At 47.2% G+C, this 20,007-nt stretch overlaps 1 protein-coding gene across 9 annotated transcripts in view; it reads right to left on the reverse strand.

Moving 5' to 3' along the window:
* The window catches only part of PKP4 (plakophilin 4), a 276,139-nt gene that overhangs the window by 113,088 nt on the left and 143,044 nt on the right, over positions 1–20,007 (reverse strand). For 8 of the 9 annotated variants that reach the window (XM_073647131.1, XM_073647128.1, XM_073647130.1 and 5 more), the window contains one exon: positions 10,988–11,022. The exons of the other annotated variant lie outside the window; for it this stretch is intronic. In XM_073647131.1, coding sequence (XP_073503232.1) covers positions 10,988–11,022 — 35 coding nt within the window. The remainder of the gene's footprint in view (positions 1–10,987; positions 11,023–20,007) is intronic. 9 annotated transcript variants of the gene reach the window in all.

Here is a 20,007-nt window from a genome sequence, read left to right on the forward strand (position 1 = left end):
AAATCAAACCATGTGATTTTTGGGATTTTTGTTTTAGATTCTGTCCCTCACAGGTGAAGTGTACCTACGATAAAAATTACAGACCTCTCCATTCTTTGTAGGTGGGAAAACTTGCAAAATCGGCAGTGTATCAAATACGGTACTTCTTTTTCTCACTGTATATATCTATTGAAACATTAATGTGAACGTTTGTGGTGTTAATTTTTGGGCCAGAAACCTTAGTCAGATGTCCCCTAATAATATTCTTTAAAGCAGTTAAAAGAGTAAACTGTAAAAATCACACTGCACATCAACACTTGTAGATGAAAAAAAGGAGATAAAACAAAAACTGATGATATTTATAAATGACCCCTGGTAAATGTTTCACATTAGAATTAAAAAATCCCTGAAACGTCAATACTTTTTTTTTTTTTTTTAAATTCTTAAAGGTGTAAAAAAAATAAAAAAAAGCTTTCATTCTTCTAAAGAAAATAAATATTTTGAATTTCGACAGTTAAAAAGAACTCAGCGACTCAGCGGTAGACACTGTCGCTGCCGCATACAGAGAGATCAAGCTGGTACGTCAATCTCACCACTATATAAGCTGCTGGCGGCTGACGTGCCGGCCTTTTACAAGGCACCGGCTAAGACGGATGACTATTTATAATGTAACTCCACTTATGCAGCACGGTGGGAGGAGAGGCCTGGCGATAGGGCAATCTATGGACAAAAAGCCTCAGTGTCACTGAAACTTAGCAAACCAGTCCACCCCGTACCTTTTATTACACCCCATTTATGGCACCAGTAAAATGACTAATGATTCATGATTGGGTCCAAGATCCCAAAAAAGTATTTTTCCATTTTAAAAAGGGAATGTTGAATTTGAACATGACCTACTGTTTTAATCAAGATTTTATATAAGCATTTTTATTATATAAAATCTATAAAAAAAAAATACAAGACATAAAACAAAACAAAAAGCCTTGTAATTGTCACACTGGCCACTAGGTCAAATATTATAATTTTACTTCTTGTTGGACACATGGACATTGACAGAAATAGACTGACTCAAGATTCTACTGAATTATATTTAAGTATTTAATGAGTGTGCTATAATCTGGGCAAACATCATTATGAAGGGAGGGGGAGAAGGTGAACTGTGACACCATCTACTGGGAATGGTGGATCCTGTGTTATCTACTGTATACAGAAGTGCCATCAGTCATTGTACAGGATGGGGAGGAGGTGAGCTGTGACATCACCTATTGAGAATGGTGGATCCTGTATTATCTACTGTATATATAGGTGTTATCCGTCATTGTACAGGAGGAGGAGGAGGTGAGCTGTGATATCACCTATTGTGAATGATGGATACGGTGTTATCTACTGTATATAGAGGTGTTATCAGTCATTGTACAGGAGGAGGAGGAGGTGAGCTGAGGCATCACCTATTCTGCATGGTAGATCCTGTACCATATATATATATGTATATAGAGGTGTTACCTTTTAATTTGATCCTGTCTGTCATAATGAGACTACTTAAAAGTTATTTGTACTATACAACAGAAGTACGAGTTTGGTATAAGGACTAGTGGCCCCGGTGTGAACATAGCAATATTTAAACAATAGGTAATTTTCTGATGCCATATTCTTTTTAAAATTATTATCCAACTTTAATGGTAAATAAATCCCTTAATTAAAATTTCCAGAATGATGTGCCACTAATACAATATTTTGTGATTAAGAGGAATCAAACTGTTTGATTAGCCAAAATTAGACCCCTATGAGAAAAATATTCTACAATATCAGATATTGGACATGTGGTCGATGACAAAGGTCCCCAACCTTCTGTAGGTCACGAGCCGCTGTCAAATCTGACAGATGGACGGAGTCGCACTGAATAATGCAAAGGGAAAAGCTTATCAAATATATGACTTATTGATACTGCTTCTGTCTATGTGATGGGGTTCTAACCTTAGCACTAAGTAACGCTACGACATCCTTGGGGGCCGCTAAAGTGGGAGAACTTAGGGTATGCTTATACTGTCAGAATATTAGGATTGAGCGCTCACAGGAACGCTTGGTTCCAATAATCGGTTTGTCTTAAGCTTTTAACACCTGATGAATAAGCAAAAAGCTTGATTGTTGGGTGAAATGATTTTTTTCACAAGCTGAGAAGACCTCTTTCTTTCCACTGTTGTGGCGCTGCAGGGAAATTGAATCCTTGCTGCCAGGAGCTCCCATAGATGCAGATTGCTGGGGTATCAGTAGCAAGAAGAACTTTAATCAGGCTACTTTTATACTGGGTCATGACATCTATTTCCAAACTAAACCTACTAAAGCCAAGTAGATTACCATCAACTACACGGGTGGAATTATCCATGGTCACTGTGTAATTTTAAAGGTTTCATTTGGTGGCGCTGCAAAAAAATTCAACATACACTGTCCCCCTCTCTTCATGGATTAAAGAAGATCAGTGTAGCGCCGGCGTCCCTGCCCTCTGCTAGGCAGGGACGCTGTTCCCCTCACCTCTCTGCTCCGTGCCCGGCGTCCTCCTCCCGCTCTGCTGGCAGCGCGCGCTCCTTCCCGGCCACTGTGCTTAGGGCGCGCGCTCTCCCTCCCTCTTAAAGGGGCCGCGCGCGCTGTCCTAAGGAGTCCCCGGCCAATGGCCGGAGGACTTCACCATATATAAGGCACCTCCTCCAAAATGGAGGTGCCCGAGCAATGTTGTTGCACTGTTCACTACTCTGCTTCAGCCCTCAGGTCCCGTTGCCAGTTACCTGCCAGATACCTGCCAGCTTGCTGTCTTATTCCTGCCTGATATTCTGCTACCTGCCTGCTAGCCTGAGGTCCGACGGTCTGTCTTACTACTCCTGTCAGTCTGTCTATGGACCAGCTTGCCCGCTCACCTGGGAGCGCACATCTGCTGCCTGTCTGCTAGCCTACCTGGAGGCTCTGCCGTCACGTGCTGTGACCACCCGCCTGTCCAGAGACTTCTGCCCGCTCACCTGGGAGCGCTCATCTGCCGCCTGTCTGTTGGTCTTCCTGGAGGCTCCGCCGTCACATGCTGTGACCACCCGTTTATCCAGAGACTCTCGCCTGCTCACCTGGGAGCTCACATCTACCATCAGCCGCCACAGGTCGTACCAACCCTTTACCCAGAGACTGCCCCGGTCACTTGCTGTGACCATCTGCCCGTTCACCCAGAGACTGCCCCGGTCACTTGCCGTGACCATCTGCCCGTTCACCCAGAGACTGCCCCGGTCACTTGCCGTGACCATCTGCCCGTTCACCCAGAGACTGCCCCGGTCACTTGCCGTGACCATCTGCCCGTTCACCCAGAGACTGCCCCGGTCACTTGCCGTGACCATCTGCCCGTTCATCCAGAGACTGCCCCGGTCACTTGCCGTGACCTCCTGCCCGTTCTTCTAGAGACTGTCCCGGTCACCTGCTGTGACTGCCTGCCTGGTCGCCACCTGCTCCCTTACAAGGACCGCCCCCTTGTATAGTAGCTCAGAGGTTCCGCCTCCCAGACCCGTTACAGTTTGCTCGGGCCATGGAACCCGGTGGCACCCAAGCTCCCTCGCTCTCGGACCTGTGTCATGAACTGTCCCGTCAAAGGTCCCAACAGGAGTCCATCCTGGGTCACCTGCGGAATGTCAATTCTCGCCTGGACACTCTGACTGCTCCACCAGCAACCTCCGCCAGTGCCATGACTCGCAATCCGGCAGCTCCGCTGCACACTAATACCATGGTATCCTACCCCGGACCCCGGCTTTCTGCACCTCCTCGCTTCGGAGGCGACTCCGCCCAGGCTCGGGGCTTCATAAATCAGTGCACCCTGCACTTTGAACTATTGTCCCACCAGTTTAACTCCGACCGGGCCAAAATTGCCTGCATCATGTCCCATCTCACCGGGGAGGCCCTGGCCTGGCTAAATCCTCTATGGGAGAGAGGAGACCCCCTGGTGTCCGACTTGCCTGCCTTTCTCACGGCTTTCCGGAAAGTCTTCGACGAACCCGGACGGAAGACCTCATCCGCATCATCTCTGCTACGCCTCCGTCAGGGAAGTCTCACCGTGGGCCAATATGCCATACGGTTCCGTACCCTTGCCTCGGAGCTGGCCTGGGATAACGACGCTCTGGTATCCGTCTTCTGGGAGGGTCTGTCCGGCCGTATTAAAGATGAACTTGCCGGTCGGGACATTCCTACCACTCTCGATGACCTAATAACTCTTGCCACCCGGATTGACCTACGGTTCCAGGAGCGTGCCAAAGAGGTCACCCGTGAGAGGAGGTTTCCACGTCTAGCTCCTACTTTTCAGAAACCCGTCACTCCCTCCGTCTCTCCCCAGGTACACTCTCCTGTGCCTATGCAGGTCGACCAGACCAAGATGGTCAAAACCCGTCAGGACTTACGCCGTGCCGAGGGGAGCTGCTTCTACTGTGGCAGTAAGGAGCACCGGATCCGTGCCTGCCCGGAGAGGTCGGGAAACGCCTGTGTCTAGGTTCGCTCAGAGAGGTCGACCTAGACAAGAATAAATCCTCTCCATCTCTGCTGCTGTCAGTCTCAATCGTCTGCGGGGAGAACCGTTATTTCGAACTAGCCCAACTTGACTCTGGAGCAGCCGGGAATCTTATTTCACAGTCCCTGGTAGAGAAATACCGCATCCCCACCAAACCTCTGGCTGTACCCTTGTCTGTTGCTGCCGTGGATGGGGGTCTCTTACCACGCCCCATCCAACTCATCACCGAATCCATTACTCTGCAGGTGGGAATGCTGCATTCTGAGAGTATCTCCTTTCTTGTTCTGCCTGGACTCTCTCACGCCCTCTTGCTAGGTCTACCTTGGCTCCAGAGACATGCACCCATGCTTGACTGGCAGACCGGAGAGGTCCTTCGCTGGGGACAGGACTGCCATAAGACCTGCCTGGTTCCCGTCCATCCCGTCCGTCCTTCTCCTACCCCAGCTAATCTACCTGGACTTCCGATTCCCTATTGGTCTTATGCTGATGTCTTTAATAAAAAGGAGGCAGAGACACTACCCCCTCATAGACCATACGACTGCCCTATCGACCTGTTACCCGGTACTACTCCTCCCCGTGGGCGTATTTATCCATTATCCGCTGCTGAGACCCGGTCGATGTCCGAATATATTGAGGAGAATCTGGCCAGGGGATTCATCCGGAAATCTACCTCCCCGGCGGGAGCAGGCTTCTTTTTCGTCAAAAAGAAGGACGGCTCTCTCCGTCCCTGTATAGACTATAGAGGCCTTAACCAGATCACGGTGAAGAATAAGTACCCCCTTCCGCTCATTCCGGAGTTATTTGATCGTCTGAGGGGGGCTAGAATCTTCACCAAACTGGACCTCCGTGGGGCGTACAACCTGGTTCGTATCCGTCAGGGGGATGAATGGAAGACGGCATTCAACACCCGGGACGGCCACTATGAATATCTGGTAATGCCCTTTGGTCTCTGTAACGCTCCTGCCGTCTTTCAAGAGTTGGTCAATGACATCTTCCGGGACCTTCTCTACTCCTGCGTAGTGGTGTACCTGGACGACATCTTGGTCTTCTCTCCGGATCTCCAGACTCACCGGAGGGACGTTCGTCAGGTCCTGCTCAGGCTCAGGCAGAATCACCTCTTCGCTAAATACGAGAAGTGCCTCTTTGAGCAGACCTCGCTTCCGTTTTTGGGCTACATTATTTCTCAGACCGGCCTACGAATGGATCCAGAGAAACTGTCTGCCATCGAGAAATGGCCTCGACCGGAGGGGTTGAAGGCCATTCAGCGGTTCCTGGGCTTCGCCAACTACTACTGCCTCTTCATACCACACTTCTCTTCCCGGACTGCCCCAATTTCCGCGCTCACCCGTAAGGGTACTAATCCCAAAGAGTGGCCGCCCGAAGCAGAGGAGGCCTTTCTTTCCTTAAAACAGGCCTTCTCTTCCGCCCCGGTGCTGCATCGCCCGGACGGCAACAAGCAGTTCTTCCTGGAAGTTGACGCCTCCTCCTCTGGAGCCGGAGCGGTACTTACTCAAAAATCATCTTCCGGGAGGATGGTAACTTGCGGCTTCTTCTCTAAACTCTTCTCCTCCTCAGAGCGCAATTATTCCATAGGAGACCGAGAGTTATTGGCCATCAAACTGGCATTGGAGGAGTGGCGTTACCTGCTCGAGGGGGCTCTTCACCCGGTAATAATTTACACTGACCACAAGAACTTGGCTTACCTCCAGCATGCCCAGAGACTTAACCCGCGCCAAGCCCGGTGGTCCTTGTTTTTTTGCTCGCTTTGATTTTGTTCTTCATTTTCGCCCGGCTGACAAAACCGTCAAGGCGGACGCCTTGTCTCGATCCTTTCTGGTGTCTGATCTCGAGGAAGATCCGAAACACATCATCGATCCCGCCAGAGTAATGCAGGTGGCTCCCGTGAGTCTAAATTGTCTCCCTCCCGGAAAGACGTTCGTATCCGTACCTGATCGTGAGAAGATCCTTCACTGGGGTCACTCGTCTAAACTGGCTGGCCATGCCGGTCAGAAAAAGACCCTCCAGCTTATTACCCGGCACTACTGGTGGCCTACCCTGCACAAGGACGTAATAGACTTTGTTTCTGCCTGTGTGTCCTGCGCCCGCAACAAGGTTCCGAGACATCTGCCAGCCGGTCGCCTCCTTCCGCTTTCTGTACCTGCTGCCCCCTGGCAGCATATAGCAATGGACTTTATAACTGACCTCCCAGTCTCTGCCGGTTGTACGGTCATTTGGGTGGTCGCTGATCGCTTCTCCAAGATGGCTCATTTCGTTCCCCTGCCAGGCCTCCCGTCTGCACCCGAGCTAGCTAAAGACTTTATTCGCCACATCTTTCGTCTTCATGGCCTGCCCCTCCACATCGTGTCGGATCGTGGGGTACAGTTCACCTCACGCTTCTGGAGAGCCACTTGTAAACTGCTAGACGTCACCCTGGACTTCTCTTTCGCTTACCACCCACAGTCCAATGGTCAAGTGGAGCGGATCAATCAGAACCTGACCAGTTACCTCCGGCACTTCGTTAATGCCCATCATTCAGACTGGGTGGATCTCCTACCATGGGCCGAGTTCTCTTATAACAATCACGAGAGCGAATCCTCCTCCAAATCCCCGTTTTTGTAGTCTTCGGTCAGCATCCTCGGATTCCTTTTCCTGTCTCCACCTCTGTGGACAACCCGGCTGCGGAATCTCTCGTTAGCAAATTTTCCTCCATTTGGGAGAGTACCCGATCCGCACTCCTTCAGTCGTCCGAACGGATGAAAAGACACGCTGACAAAAAACGCCTGGATCCTCCACAATTTCGTCCTGGAGATAAAGTCTGGCTCTCATCTAAATATGTCCGACTCAAGATACCTTCTTACAAGTTAGGGCCTCGGTTCATCGGTCCTCTGGAGGTCATCAGTCAGATCAACCCGGTGGCCTATAAATTGAAACTCCCGGCCAACTTACGGATCCCTAACTCCTTCCATGTATCTCTCCTCAAACCTGTGGTACTTAACTCTTTTTCCAAGTCTACAGGTACGCCTCCTGCTCCGGTTTCTGCTGAGGACGAGTTTGAGGTAGAGAACATTCTTGCCACCAAAAGGGTAAGAGGAAAGACCTTTTTTCTAGTAGATTGGAAGGGGTTTGGTCCTGAGGAGAGAACGTGGGAGCCCCGGGAGAACATCCATGCCCCTCTCATCCTTGCTAAATTTCTGTCTGGCCTAAAAAAGGGGGGGCCTAAAGGGGGGGGTACTGTAGCGCCGGCGTCCCTGCCCTCTGCTAGGCAGGGACGCTGTTCACCTCACCTCTCTGCTCCGTGCCCGGCGTCCTCCTCCCGCTCTGCTGGCAGCGCGCGCTCCTTCCCGGCTACTGTGCTTAGGGCGCGCGCGCTCTCCCTCCCTCTTAAAGGGGCCGCGCGCGCCGTCCTAAGGAGTCCCCGGCCAATGGCCGGAGGACTTCACCATATATAAGGCACCTCCTCCAAAATGGAGGTGCCCGAGCAATGTTGTTGCACTGTTCACTACTCTGCTTCAGCCTTCAGGTCCCGTTGCCAGTTACCTGCCAGATACCTGCCAGATTCCTGCCAGCTTGCTGTCTTATTCCTGCCTGATATTCTGCTACCTGCCTGCTAGCCTGAGGTCCGACGGTCTGCCTTACTACTCCTGTCAGTCTGTCTAAGGACCAGCTTGCCCGCTCACCTGGGAGCGCACATCAACTACCTGCCTGCTTGCCTGAGGTCCGACGGTCTGCCTTCCAACTCTTGTCAGTCTGTCTATGGACCAGCTTGCCCGCTCACCTGGGAGCGCACATCTGCTGCCTGTCTGCTAGCCTACCTGGAGGCTCTGCCGTCACGTGCTGTGACCACCCGCCTGTCCAGAGACTTCTGCCCGCTCACCTGGGAGCGCTCATCTGTTGCCAGTCTGCTAGCCTACCTGGAGGCTCTGCCGTCACGTGCTGTGACCACCCGCCTGTCCAGAGACTTCTGCCCGCTCACCTGGGAGCGCTCATCTGCCGCCTGTCTGTTGGTCTTCCTGGAGGCTCCGCCGTCACATGCTGTGACCACCCGTTTATCCAGAGACTCTCGCCTGCTCACCTGGGAGCTCACGTCTACCATCAGCCGCCACAGGTCGTACCAACCCTTTACCCAGAGACTGCCCCGGTCACTTGCTGTGACCATCTGCCCGTTCACCCAGAGACTGCCCCGGTCACTTGCCGTGACCATCTGCCCGTTCACCCAGAGACTGCCCCGGTCACTTGCCGTGACCATCTGCCCGTTCACCCAGAGACTGCCCCGGTCACTTGCCGTGACCATCTGCCCGTTCACCCAGAGACTGCCCCGGTCACTTGCCGTGACCATCTGCCCGTTCATCCAGAGACTGCCCCGGTCACTTGCCGTGACCTCCTGCCCGTTCTTCTAGAGACTGTCCCGGTCACCTGCTGTGACTGCCTGCCTGGTCGCCACCTGCTCCCTTACAAGGACCGCCCCCTTGTATAGTAGCTCAGAGGTTCCGCCTCCCAGACCCGTTACAATCAGTCATCACATTTCACAAAACAATTAGTGAATATTTATTTCTCTTATATTTGATGAGGCTAATGAACTTATTTTGGTAATCTCAGAATGGCAGCATAATTCTTTATGAAAATCTCCATTCCTTCTGAAGACTTCTCAGTGTCTCCCCTCCCTACTGAGATCTCACACTGCTCAGTAAAAGCTGCAGCTGGCAGACTGGGAGGGCAGAGACATCTTCACCCCCTAGCCTTATTAATGGTTCCTTAGTCCTCCTTCTCCCTGTTGAGATCTCACACTGCTCAGCAAAAGCTGCAGCTGTCAGTCAGAATGGGAAGGTGGTGAGATCTTCACCTCCCCAGCCTTATCAAAGACTCCTTAGTGTTCTTCCTCCCTGTTGAGATCTCACACTGCTCAGTAAAAGTTGCAGCTGTCAGAATGGGACAGTGGAGAGATCTTCACCCCCCCAGCCTTATTAACGGCTCCTCAGAGCCCCTTCTCCCTGATGAGATCTCACACTGCTCGATACAAGCAGCAGCTGTCAATCAGGCTGGGAGGGTGGAGCCTAAAACTTGGGACTCATGAGCTTTCTCATTCTATAGCTGGACTCATAAAAAGCACATTGCAATATTCGGATTATACAGCCATTCTGATATGGATTTTCAAAGTAAATGCACCAGCTTCATCAAGTCTAATAGATCTTTTTATTAATGTATGCTGACAGATCCACTATGGTGACAGATTCACTGCAGAGCTACTTCTGGGGGTCCCAACTTTTTTTTTTTTTTTGAGTTTATGGTTAAGGGAACTTGCTAACAAGAAGGGAATTTTGAAAGTGGAAAGCCTCTTTAAAAAAGGATTTGTTACTAAATAAAAAAGGCCCCCATCTCTGGGGCAAAAGTTCCATAAATATAACTTTTCAGTATCACTTCCACGAGAAAGTACAGATATCTGCACAGAGGAAGTGATGAAATCCGGACATTACCGTAATGCTGATATTCTCTGAATCTGTATAGTATTCATAGACAATATGGAACAACCAGCGAAGAGCGATTCCCTTTAAGGTCCATTCTTAAAGAGCCAACAAAGCAGTCTTTATTGCCAAATGCAAAAGATCAAATCACGAGTTAAATTTTTTCCAGCGCAGCTTTAAGAGGGATTTTTCTCCTTTGGAAAGAGTCTTAACTTAACGCCCCCATATGCATTAGACCAACGTTGGTCAAACCTGCTAATACTGGCAGACTCGAATGACAGTCTAATGTGTATGGGGTCCTCTCGTTTGTCAGGGGGAGATAAATATGTCCAATTTCGGACTGACTATTCTGCCTCTGCAGAGGCCCATTACAGTGATGACTGAGGGTCAAAGCAATAAGTAATTTAGGTCCGTAGATCATTTTTCATCTTGGGAAAATCCCTTGAAGGAATGAAGGCTGATTTGTGATTGCACGCTATTGGCAACAAGACCTGGGTCGTTTAGGACCTGTTGCATTGGTGGGTCACGTATCTCCAACAATTCCGTCTTGGGGCACAGTCAGACGGCCGTATAAATCGGTCCGAGATCGGAACGCAGTGCTCGGACTGGCCGGCGGCTCTGAGGACCTGAGCCTGACAGCTGTATAGAAATACATGAAGCTCTCACGCTCGGGCCTGGAGAGCCGCCGTCCAGTCTGTGCACTGCGTTCCGATCTCGGACCGATTTATACGGCCGTCTGACTGTGCCCTAACACTGTAGACAGACACACCTCAGTAAAATTAAAATGAAACGATATTTTTGGAAATTAGGTTCAACTTATTCTGGTGCCTTGACATTCGGTGACTAATTATGAGATCAAATCAATCCAAGAGGCTCCATTAAAATCACCAGCAGACGTACATAGAAGTGCAGGACACCCCCACGTTATACAGACTGTATAATTACTAGCCCTTTATGCAATAAGTTCTGTATCATAAAAGGAAGCAAAGAACTTTCAGACATTACGGGATTAGCGTTTCTATACCTGCTGATCTCCAAGGAAATGACTTCTCTGTAGAGCTGAAATAAGAAAAAAAAGAAAAAAAGTCTTAATGAATAGTCAAACTGCCAAGTATCGGCTCCACGTGAGCATAGCATCGAGGAAAAATTAGTAGGATAACACAATTACAGCAATGTGCAACCATTTCCCTAAATGCCTTACATACACGGGAGTTGGAATCAGCTTTGTTAACCTGAGCATCATCTCTACTTTATACCGGAGCCAGGTTTTTACAATAGTTTCCTAATATAAAGATTTAAAGGGTTTGTCTTTGGGATCAATATCAGATTGGTAGGGGTCCAGCACTTGGGTGCCGCGTTTAGCTTCCACTAAAGTGAAGCTGGAGCCTCTACACTGTGTATGGCACTCGGGTGTTCTAGCTCCATACAATATTTACTTCCGGCTGTTGGGGAACCTGCTTTCAGCAGATTGGTTCGGTGCCGAGTGTCGATCCGATACGGAGTACCCAACCTGACGATAAGCCCTGGATTAGATCTTTGAAGTGCTTTTCTGAAACTGGGATAAGGCTTGACCCATGACCCTATGTCAAAGTTAATGTGTCTCCAATCTTGGACAAGATTTACAGCGATTCCACAGCAAAATCTGCAAGTTACATGTTCTTGTGCAAATCCTCATGATAAAGTCTTGTGCAGACAAGAGTATATTTGGTCTGTGTGTCCCATGGACCACACTCTGACCCTTTATACCCAGTGGGTTAGTGCACAGCAGCAAAACAAAAAAATCACAGCAGAACGGACAGAGTAGTGCATGCAATGGAAGACCGCTCCGGCACCCGTCTGCAGTGCACGGAGCCAGCGATGTCAACAATTTGCAGATATGATTAACCCATTCTTTTTCAATACGGCTGTCTGATCCCAGCCCATAAGGAGGTCCATTTCCACTGCAAATTTTTTTCACTCCAGGTTGCATTTTAGATTTGGAGCCTACAATATATATACAGTCTATATACTTTAGCCTATGGTTTCTTCAGAGTGTCTCAATTTTAAAGGCAATGGGCTCTTTGCACATCGTAGAGTGCCGATACTCTCTATATTGGCAGATGAAAGCCTCTTATTTGCACTGCAGCTGCGCTCGGCCACGAAACAATGCTCAAACCTTAAAACACTGAGTGACAGAAATGAGGCTCTTGTGGGAAAAATAACCCCTCTCCCCCTCCCTCGTATAAAATGTCTCCGGCTGCAAAGGAATAAAAGATACTGATCCATCTATAAAAATTCCAGTCTCTGAGTGACTTCCTCCCCGAGATTACACATTAAATCAGGACACAATAGAAGTCAGTGTCTGCCAGACTCACACGCTGACATTTGGGTTTTTTTCTTCTGCCCATAAATGACACCTTAGAAGCCAGGCTGACTTCTCCGCCGATAAGTGGACGGAGGAAGGAGAATCATTTTCTTAAGAAATTAATTTTTATTGGAGTCCCACGCTAAAAAGAGGGCTACAATCCAGCTCTTTCCAGTGTATGTTTATAGACGGCTATCGAGAGAAGAATGGGTTCCTAAAGATTAAGCTTGTCCCATCTCAATTCTCAACAGATGAGGAAAAGGTGCCATTGCCTATTATCCATCCGTCTAGGAATCCTTCTCCTGAAGATCCCTGATGTACAAGCGAAACCTGTCCGTGGCGCTCCATTGTAAGACTGAGGGCAAAAGAGGGTTCTTTTTGACCTCCACTTGACTGATAGATCATATACCACAAGAGACAAAAAGTATGGGAAAAGCGTAGGAGACTATTCTATACCGTCCAGCGTAATCTGTCACAGGCAACTCATTAACAGATACGTCATGAGTTTTATGATAGTTTATGATGTATCCATTATTCAGACGCCTTTATAGCCAATGGGCGATAGACAACTAACAGCGCCATCCATCTCACATCAGCTATAATGGCGTCTGTATAATGGATACATCATGAAAGGCTGTTGAAAAGCTCTTATAGTCTATGGATGACTGATACTGCTTGTACTCTTCCCCGATGTATGCATTGAAAGAAAACCAGGATGTCAACAAGTTATTATTCTTCCTTGAGCACATATAGGTTATGTTCACATCTGCATTTTACCCATTGCTATTTTCACTGGAAAATAAAATACCTGCTGCTCTATTCTTTCCGGTAAAACGATGCACACCATAACGGAAACTCAATGGGCTTTATTATACACAATTAGGCACTTCAGGAACCGTCCACATCGGTCAAGTGGAAGATACAATTCTAGCGTGTATTTCATCTTTTTTGTTTCCTATACTGAAGAGGAAGACCGAATTCTACATCTAGGTGTGAACTCCGCCTAGAAAAAAAGTGTCCTTATAGGCTGCAGAGGAGATATAAAAGTTGTAGACACCAAAAGAGGAGTCCCACCAATCTGCTAACATGGCGTAAACTGTCAGATATAGGGTCTGCTGGTCTTCTAAAGCTCACCGAAAACCATCATTTCCAATGGGACGATAAATAAGGCAAACAAAGTAAATGAAAAAAATAAATAAAAAGGGGTCACGGTTACTGGAGGAACAAAACATCATCATGGGTGATGTAAGAAGGACGTTGCATCAGGATGAGGGTTATTGCTGGCCATAGTCCAGTTGGGTCCATTAGTCGTCTGACTTTTTTCTCATTCTTATAAAGCATCCTATATAGGCATTACATCACCTGCTAAAATCTAGTGTGTACTGGGGTTTTCAGGCAGCCCAATGTCCTCAGAGACCATGCCTTTCAAGATGAAGCCCCTGGAGCTTTTCTACTGGCCAGGAATTAGCTCTAGGCGCCCCTTGAAAACACGTGGCTAACCAGGCTACTGCGGGATGAATGTAGGATTATAGGGTGGTCAATGAGATGGATGGCCGTTGTCTTAATACATGAATTGCTCAAGACTGCCAGAACAGGGGCTTCTTTCTGGCTCATAAAGGGGGGTCCGAAGCATTGTCTCTTCATGAGTCAACCTCTTCAGTTGGCTGGTTGGATTTTTCCAATCCTTCTGGAAATAAGTAGTGCCAAAAATGTTTCGTTTTCCGAGATATGGCTCCACTTTTGCCCATAGATTACATCTGGAATCCATAACCTGCAATACCGATCACAACCCATGTACATGAGTGGCGCAGTTTCTGAAAAGAAGCAGTTTATTTTATTTATATAATTCTTTAGCTTTTCGTAAATCGAGTTGTGTAGTGGGAACTTCCATTACAGAACATTAGTAGAGAGGCGTAAAAGATTTCCATAAACATCAACTCCAGTCTCTTCTATTACAGAAGCCTCCCACCATCAAAATTTTTATCCTCTTAATATATTGCAATCATCATATTATACAGCACTGTGTACTTACAATTGCTCATTTTGCCTTTCAACCCAGCTAATTCTTCACTTTTCCATTAGGTCTATGACATCATGTGATTAAAAACTGACTAGCTGAATACTTCTAACCTCTATGTAGAAACAGGAGATCAATTTTCCCTGTACCAGTCATCAGTCACAGCAAAAGTCCCTGGGAGAGGGGAGAAGGGAGCAGCTGCGTCAGGTGAAGAGAGGAATGATAAATGTAGAGAAAAAGATACTTCTTGTTTCTACACAGAGCAGAGAAAAATTTGCTGGGTAGAAAGGCAAAATGAGCAATTGTAAGTACACAGTGATGTATAATAGGATGATTGCAATATATTAAGAGGATACAAACTTTGATGGGAGTGTTTCATTAAGTTACAATGTCAGTGTCAGGGATTTTGCAGCTTTATATCACTCTCCACCCATAAGCTACACTATCTAATGTGTGGATTTCAGCCTCAGTGATAAAGGAAATAGGGATATTGATTGCATTCCCGCTTCTGTTTTGTTACTTACGAGGGGCACGGAACAGAGGTGACCTCATTTACTGATCCTGCATCAATCGCAGAGACAACATTGCTCAAGGAGAAGGTGCTGGCGAGCGCCTCTCATCCTGGGAAAGGGGGAAGGAGAGTGGCCACCGGATAATTTCACTAATAAGTTATTAATGACCTGCGGTACCACCGCTATACGGATTTCTAAAAATATTTACAGAAGTGAACGTTCTGTTCTCTGTAAAAGTTTTATTATTGAGAAAATATTAACGTCCAAACCAATTAAAGCGAAGGTAACAGATCAATATCCTCTCAATATCTAACATTTAGCAAAGAAAAAGAGAAAACTTTATCCTTATTTAAAAGAATAATACACCAAAAAAATAGGAGTTGAAAGTTTGGGCCTTAATATTAGCTTTAATTTTCGGAGGGCAGACAACTAAAGAAAAGCTGCAATTACACCATTTGTCTTAGCACCCCCCCCCCCCCCCCGTTTACCATGCGGTAAAATCTGGCAATCGCAAGTATTTAGTTTTCTTTATGTTTTAGTACTACAAAAACATGAGTAATGATGAAAAAAATATGATTTGTGTCATCGTCTCTTGAGAGCCATATTCTATGTTTTAATTTTTTTCTTGTACTGTGAGTTTAGTTGTTGGTACAATTCTTGACTACATAATATTTATGAAATTATTTTTTTCACTTACCGTATATACTAGAGTATAAGCCGAGGCACCTAATTTTACCACAAAAAACTGGGAGTATAAGCCTAGGGTGGGGAATGCAGCAGCTACTGGTAAATTTCCCCATCCTGGCATGTATGGCACCCCTCATCCCCAATTCTGGTTATGTATGGCACCCCTCATCCCCAATCCTGGTATGCATGGCACCCCTCACCCCCAATTCTGGTTATGTATGGCACCCCTCACCCCCAATACTGGTTATGTATGGCACCCCTCACCCCTAATGCTGATATTCATGGCCCCCTCATCTCAATCCTGGTATGTATGGCACCCCTCATCCCCAATCCTGGTTATTTATGGCACCCCTCATCCCCAATGCTGATATTCATGGCCCCCTCATCCCCAATCCTGGTTATGTATGGCACCCCTCATCCCCAGTCCTGGTTATGTATGGCACCCCTCATCCCTAATGCTGATATTCATGGCCACCTCATCCCCAATCCTGGTTATGTATGGCACCCCTCATCCCCAATCCTGGTTATGTATGGCACCCCTCATCCCCAATGCTGATATTCATGGCCCCCTCATCCCAATCCTGGTATGTATGGCCCCCCATCACTGCACACATTAAAATAAAATAAACACTCACACTAACCTTCCTTCCTCACCTCTGCTCCAGTGCTGCGTCCTGTTCTCCCAGCAGCAGCTCACCTCCACTTCTGAGCAGCGCATGACATCACTGCCATGTGCCCTCAGACTCCGAGGTGAGCTGCAGGGATATTCACTCCTCTCCACGCCGGGACTATGTGCATATTCACCCTTCTACACGCCCATGGAGATGGCAGATGCTACTGATGAGATTATAAATAGATGGGACAAGGGAGGAGCTCTGCCTAGAGCTCTTCCTGCTACATAGACGACTGTAGCTGCTGATGAGATTCTATGTAGAGGGAGGAGCTAGAGGCAGAGCTCCTCCCATCTACTTAGGAGATGGTAGATGCTACTGATGAGATTTTAAGTAGACAGGAGGAGGGAGGAGCTTTGCCTCCAACTCCTCCCTGTACATAGAATCTCATTGGCAGCAACTTTAATCTCCTATTATTTCTGTAATGGGAAAGTCTGTATTCACGGAAGGCAGATTTAACTGTTGAGCTAAGGATTTTGAGAATGAAAGATCAGCCTAGGAGGAAAAAGAATCAGATTTCTCTGATAAGATATATTACAAAGTTGCTTATTTTCATGTGTACTATTAACTTATGAAAAAAAGTGTCAAACTACGGTTACTTTTTAAACCATTGTAAAAAAAAAAATAAAAAAATGCTGTATATACTCGAGTATAAGCCGACTTTTTCAGCCCATTTTTTAGGCTGAAAAAGCCCCCTTGGCTTATACTCAGGTATATACTCGAGTATATACACTGCTCAAAAAAATAAAGGGAACACTTAAATAACACATCCTAGATCTGAATGAATGAAATATTCTCATTGAATACTTTGTTCTGTACAAAGTTGAATGTGCTGACAACAAAATCACACAAAAATCATCAATGGAAATCACATTTATTAACCAATGGAGGCCTGGATTTGGAGTCACCCCCAAAATTAAAGTGGTAAAACACACTACAGGCTGATCCAACTTTGATGTAATGTTCTTAAAACAAGTCAAAATGAGTCTCAGTATTGTGTGTGGCCTCCACGTGCCTGTATGACCTCCCTACAACGCCTGGGCATGCTCCTGATGAGGTTGGGGATGGTCTCCTGTGGGATCTCCTCCCAGATCTGGACTAAAGCATCTGCCAACTCCTGGACAGTCTGTGGTGCAACGTGATGTTGGTATATGAAGCGAGACATGATGTCCCAGATGTGCTCAATCGGATTCAGGTCTGGGGAACGGGCGGGCCAGTCCATAGCTTCAATGCCTTCATCTTGCAGGAACTGCTGACACACTCCAGCCACATGAGGTCTGGCATTGTCCTGCATTAGGAGGAACCCAGGGCCAACCGCATCAGCATATGGTCTCACAAGGGGTCTGAGGATCTCATCTCGGTACCTAATGGCAGTCAGGCTACCTCTGGCGAGCACATGGAGGACTGTGCGGCCCTCCAAAGAAATGCCTCCCCACACCATTACTGACCCACTGCCAAACCGGTCATGCTGAAGGATGTTGCAGGCAGCAGATCGCTCTCCACGGCGTCTCCAGACTCTGTCACGTCTGTCACATGTGCTCAGTGTGAACCTGCTTTCATCTGTGAAGAGCACAGGGCGCCAATGGCGACTTTGCCAATCCTGGTGTACTGTGGCAAATGCCAAGCGTCCTGCACGGTGTTGGGCTGTGAGCACAACCCCCATCTGTGGACGTCGGGCCCTCATACCACCCTCATGGAGTCGGTTTCTAACCGTTTGTGCAGACACATGCACATTTGTGGCCTGCTGGAGGTCATTTTGCAGGGCTCTGCAGTGCTCCTCCTGTTCCTCCTTGCACAAAGGCGGAGGTAGCGGTCCTGCTGCTGGGTTGTAGCCCTCCTACGGCCCCCTCCACATCTCCTGGTGTACTGGCCTGTCTCCTGGTAACGCCTCCAGCCTCTGGACACTACGCTGACAGACACAGCAAAACTTCTTGCCACAGCTCGCATTGATGTGCCATCCTGGATGAGCTGCACTACCTGAGCAACTTCTGTGGGTTGTACAGTCCGTCTCATGCTACCACGAGTGTGAAAGCACAACCAACATTCAAAAGTGACCAAAACATCATCCGGAAAGCATTGGTACTGAGATGTGGTCTATGGTCCCCACCTGCAGAACCACTCCTTTATTGAGGGTGTCTTGATAATTGCCAATAATTTCCATCTATTGTCTATTCCATTTGCACAACAGCATGTGAAATTGATTGTCAATCAGTGTTGGTTCTTAAGTGGACAGTTTGATTTCACAGAAGTTTGATTTACTTGGAGTTATATTCTGTTGTTTAAGTGTTCCCTTTATTTTTTTGAGCAGTGCACATAGTCCAGTGGTTGATGGTAGGGGGGAGGGGGTTGCGGCGGTGGAGGAGCGGGGCACATGCAGTAGCTGCTGCTGCAGCTACCACGTGTGCCCGCTGCTAAAAGGTAAATTAATGTTCACCCTTCTCCACACCCATGGGAGTGGAGAGGGGTGAATATTAATTTATTTAATGGCATGCGCACAGTGTTAGCAGCTCCCACTGCGGCTCAGTGATCCTCCCATCTACTTATCTCATCAGTAGCATCTGCCATCTCCTAAGTAGACGGGAGGAGGGAAGAGCTCTGTCTCCAGCTCCTCCCTCTACATAGGAGATGACCATTGCTGCTAATAAAATTCTATGTAAAAAGAGGAGCTAGGGGCAGAGCTCCTCCCTCCTACTTAGGAGACGGCAGATGCTACTGATTAGATTCTAAGTAGACGGGATAAGCTCTGCCTTTAGCTCCTCCCTCAACATAGGAGATGACCATTGCTGCTGATGAGATTCTATGTAGAGGGAGGAGCCAGAGGCAGAGCTCCTCCCATCAGTAGCCTCTGCCATCTCCTAAGTAGATGGGATAAGCTCTGCCTCTAGCTCCTCCCATCTACTTAGGAGATGACCCTTGCTGCTGATGAGCTTCTATGTAGAGGTAGGAGCTGGAGGCAGAGCTCCTCCTGTTTACTTAGGAGATGGCAGAGGCTACTGATGACGGGAGGAGCTCTGCCTCTACTTCCTACCTCTACACAGAATCTCATCAGTAGAAACAGTCACCTCCTATGTAGAGGGAGGAGCTCTAGGCAGAGCTCCTCCCTCCTCCCATCTACTTAGAATCTTGACAGTAGCAAATGTAATTTCCTATCTCAGTAATGTAACAATCTGTCTTCACTGAATACAGATTTTAACTGTGAATTAAGAATTTTGAGAATGAAAGATCAGTCGAAGAGGAGAAAGAAGGAGACTTCTCTGATAAGATACATTACAGAGTTGCTTATTTTCATGTGTATGATTGATTTATGAAAAATTAAAAACGACAATTACTCTTCAAGGTATTAAAAAAATCAGATCAGTAGATCACACCTTTTCATGCAATGTACGATGTAAATTATCTTAATTTCACAGGTTGTTAGTATCAAATGTGTCTTCATTTGGTATACAATGAAATAAATGAGTTTTCAACAGAAGATTTCTTCCACCTTGAGCATGTGTGGGGTGGTAGGGGGGGCTTTTTTAATGCAAATTTCTTGAAAATAATGTTTTTTTCTCTCCCACTTATGGGACTGGAAGCATGAATCTATTGATCACTTGGTGTAATGCTTTGCAATATATACAGTTAAAGAGTTTATAGTGCATAGATAGATGTATTTTATATGCTCGTTGTGTGCCCATAAAACATGTTAAAATCGGCAGCACATCACATGTTTACATAGGAAGATGTGCTGCTGGGAATTTTTTTTTCCTTGCTTAAAAATCATCCTACTCAAAGAACTCCTTTTGTGCAGATTTGCATTAAAAGTAGAAAATT

The sequence above is a fragment of the Phyllobates terribilis genome, unplaced genomic scaffold (assembly GCF_046119375.1).
Source record: "Phyllobates terribilis strain yellow unplaced genomic scaffold, ASM4611937v1 Scaffold_9__5_contigs__length_417890890, whole genome shotgun sequence".
Lineage (NCBI taxonomy): Eukaryota > Metazoa > Chordata > Amphibia > Anura > Dendrobatidae > Phyllobates > Phyllobates terribilis.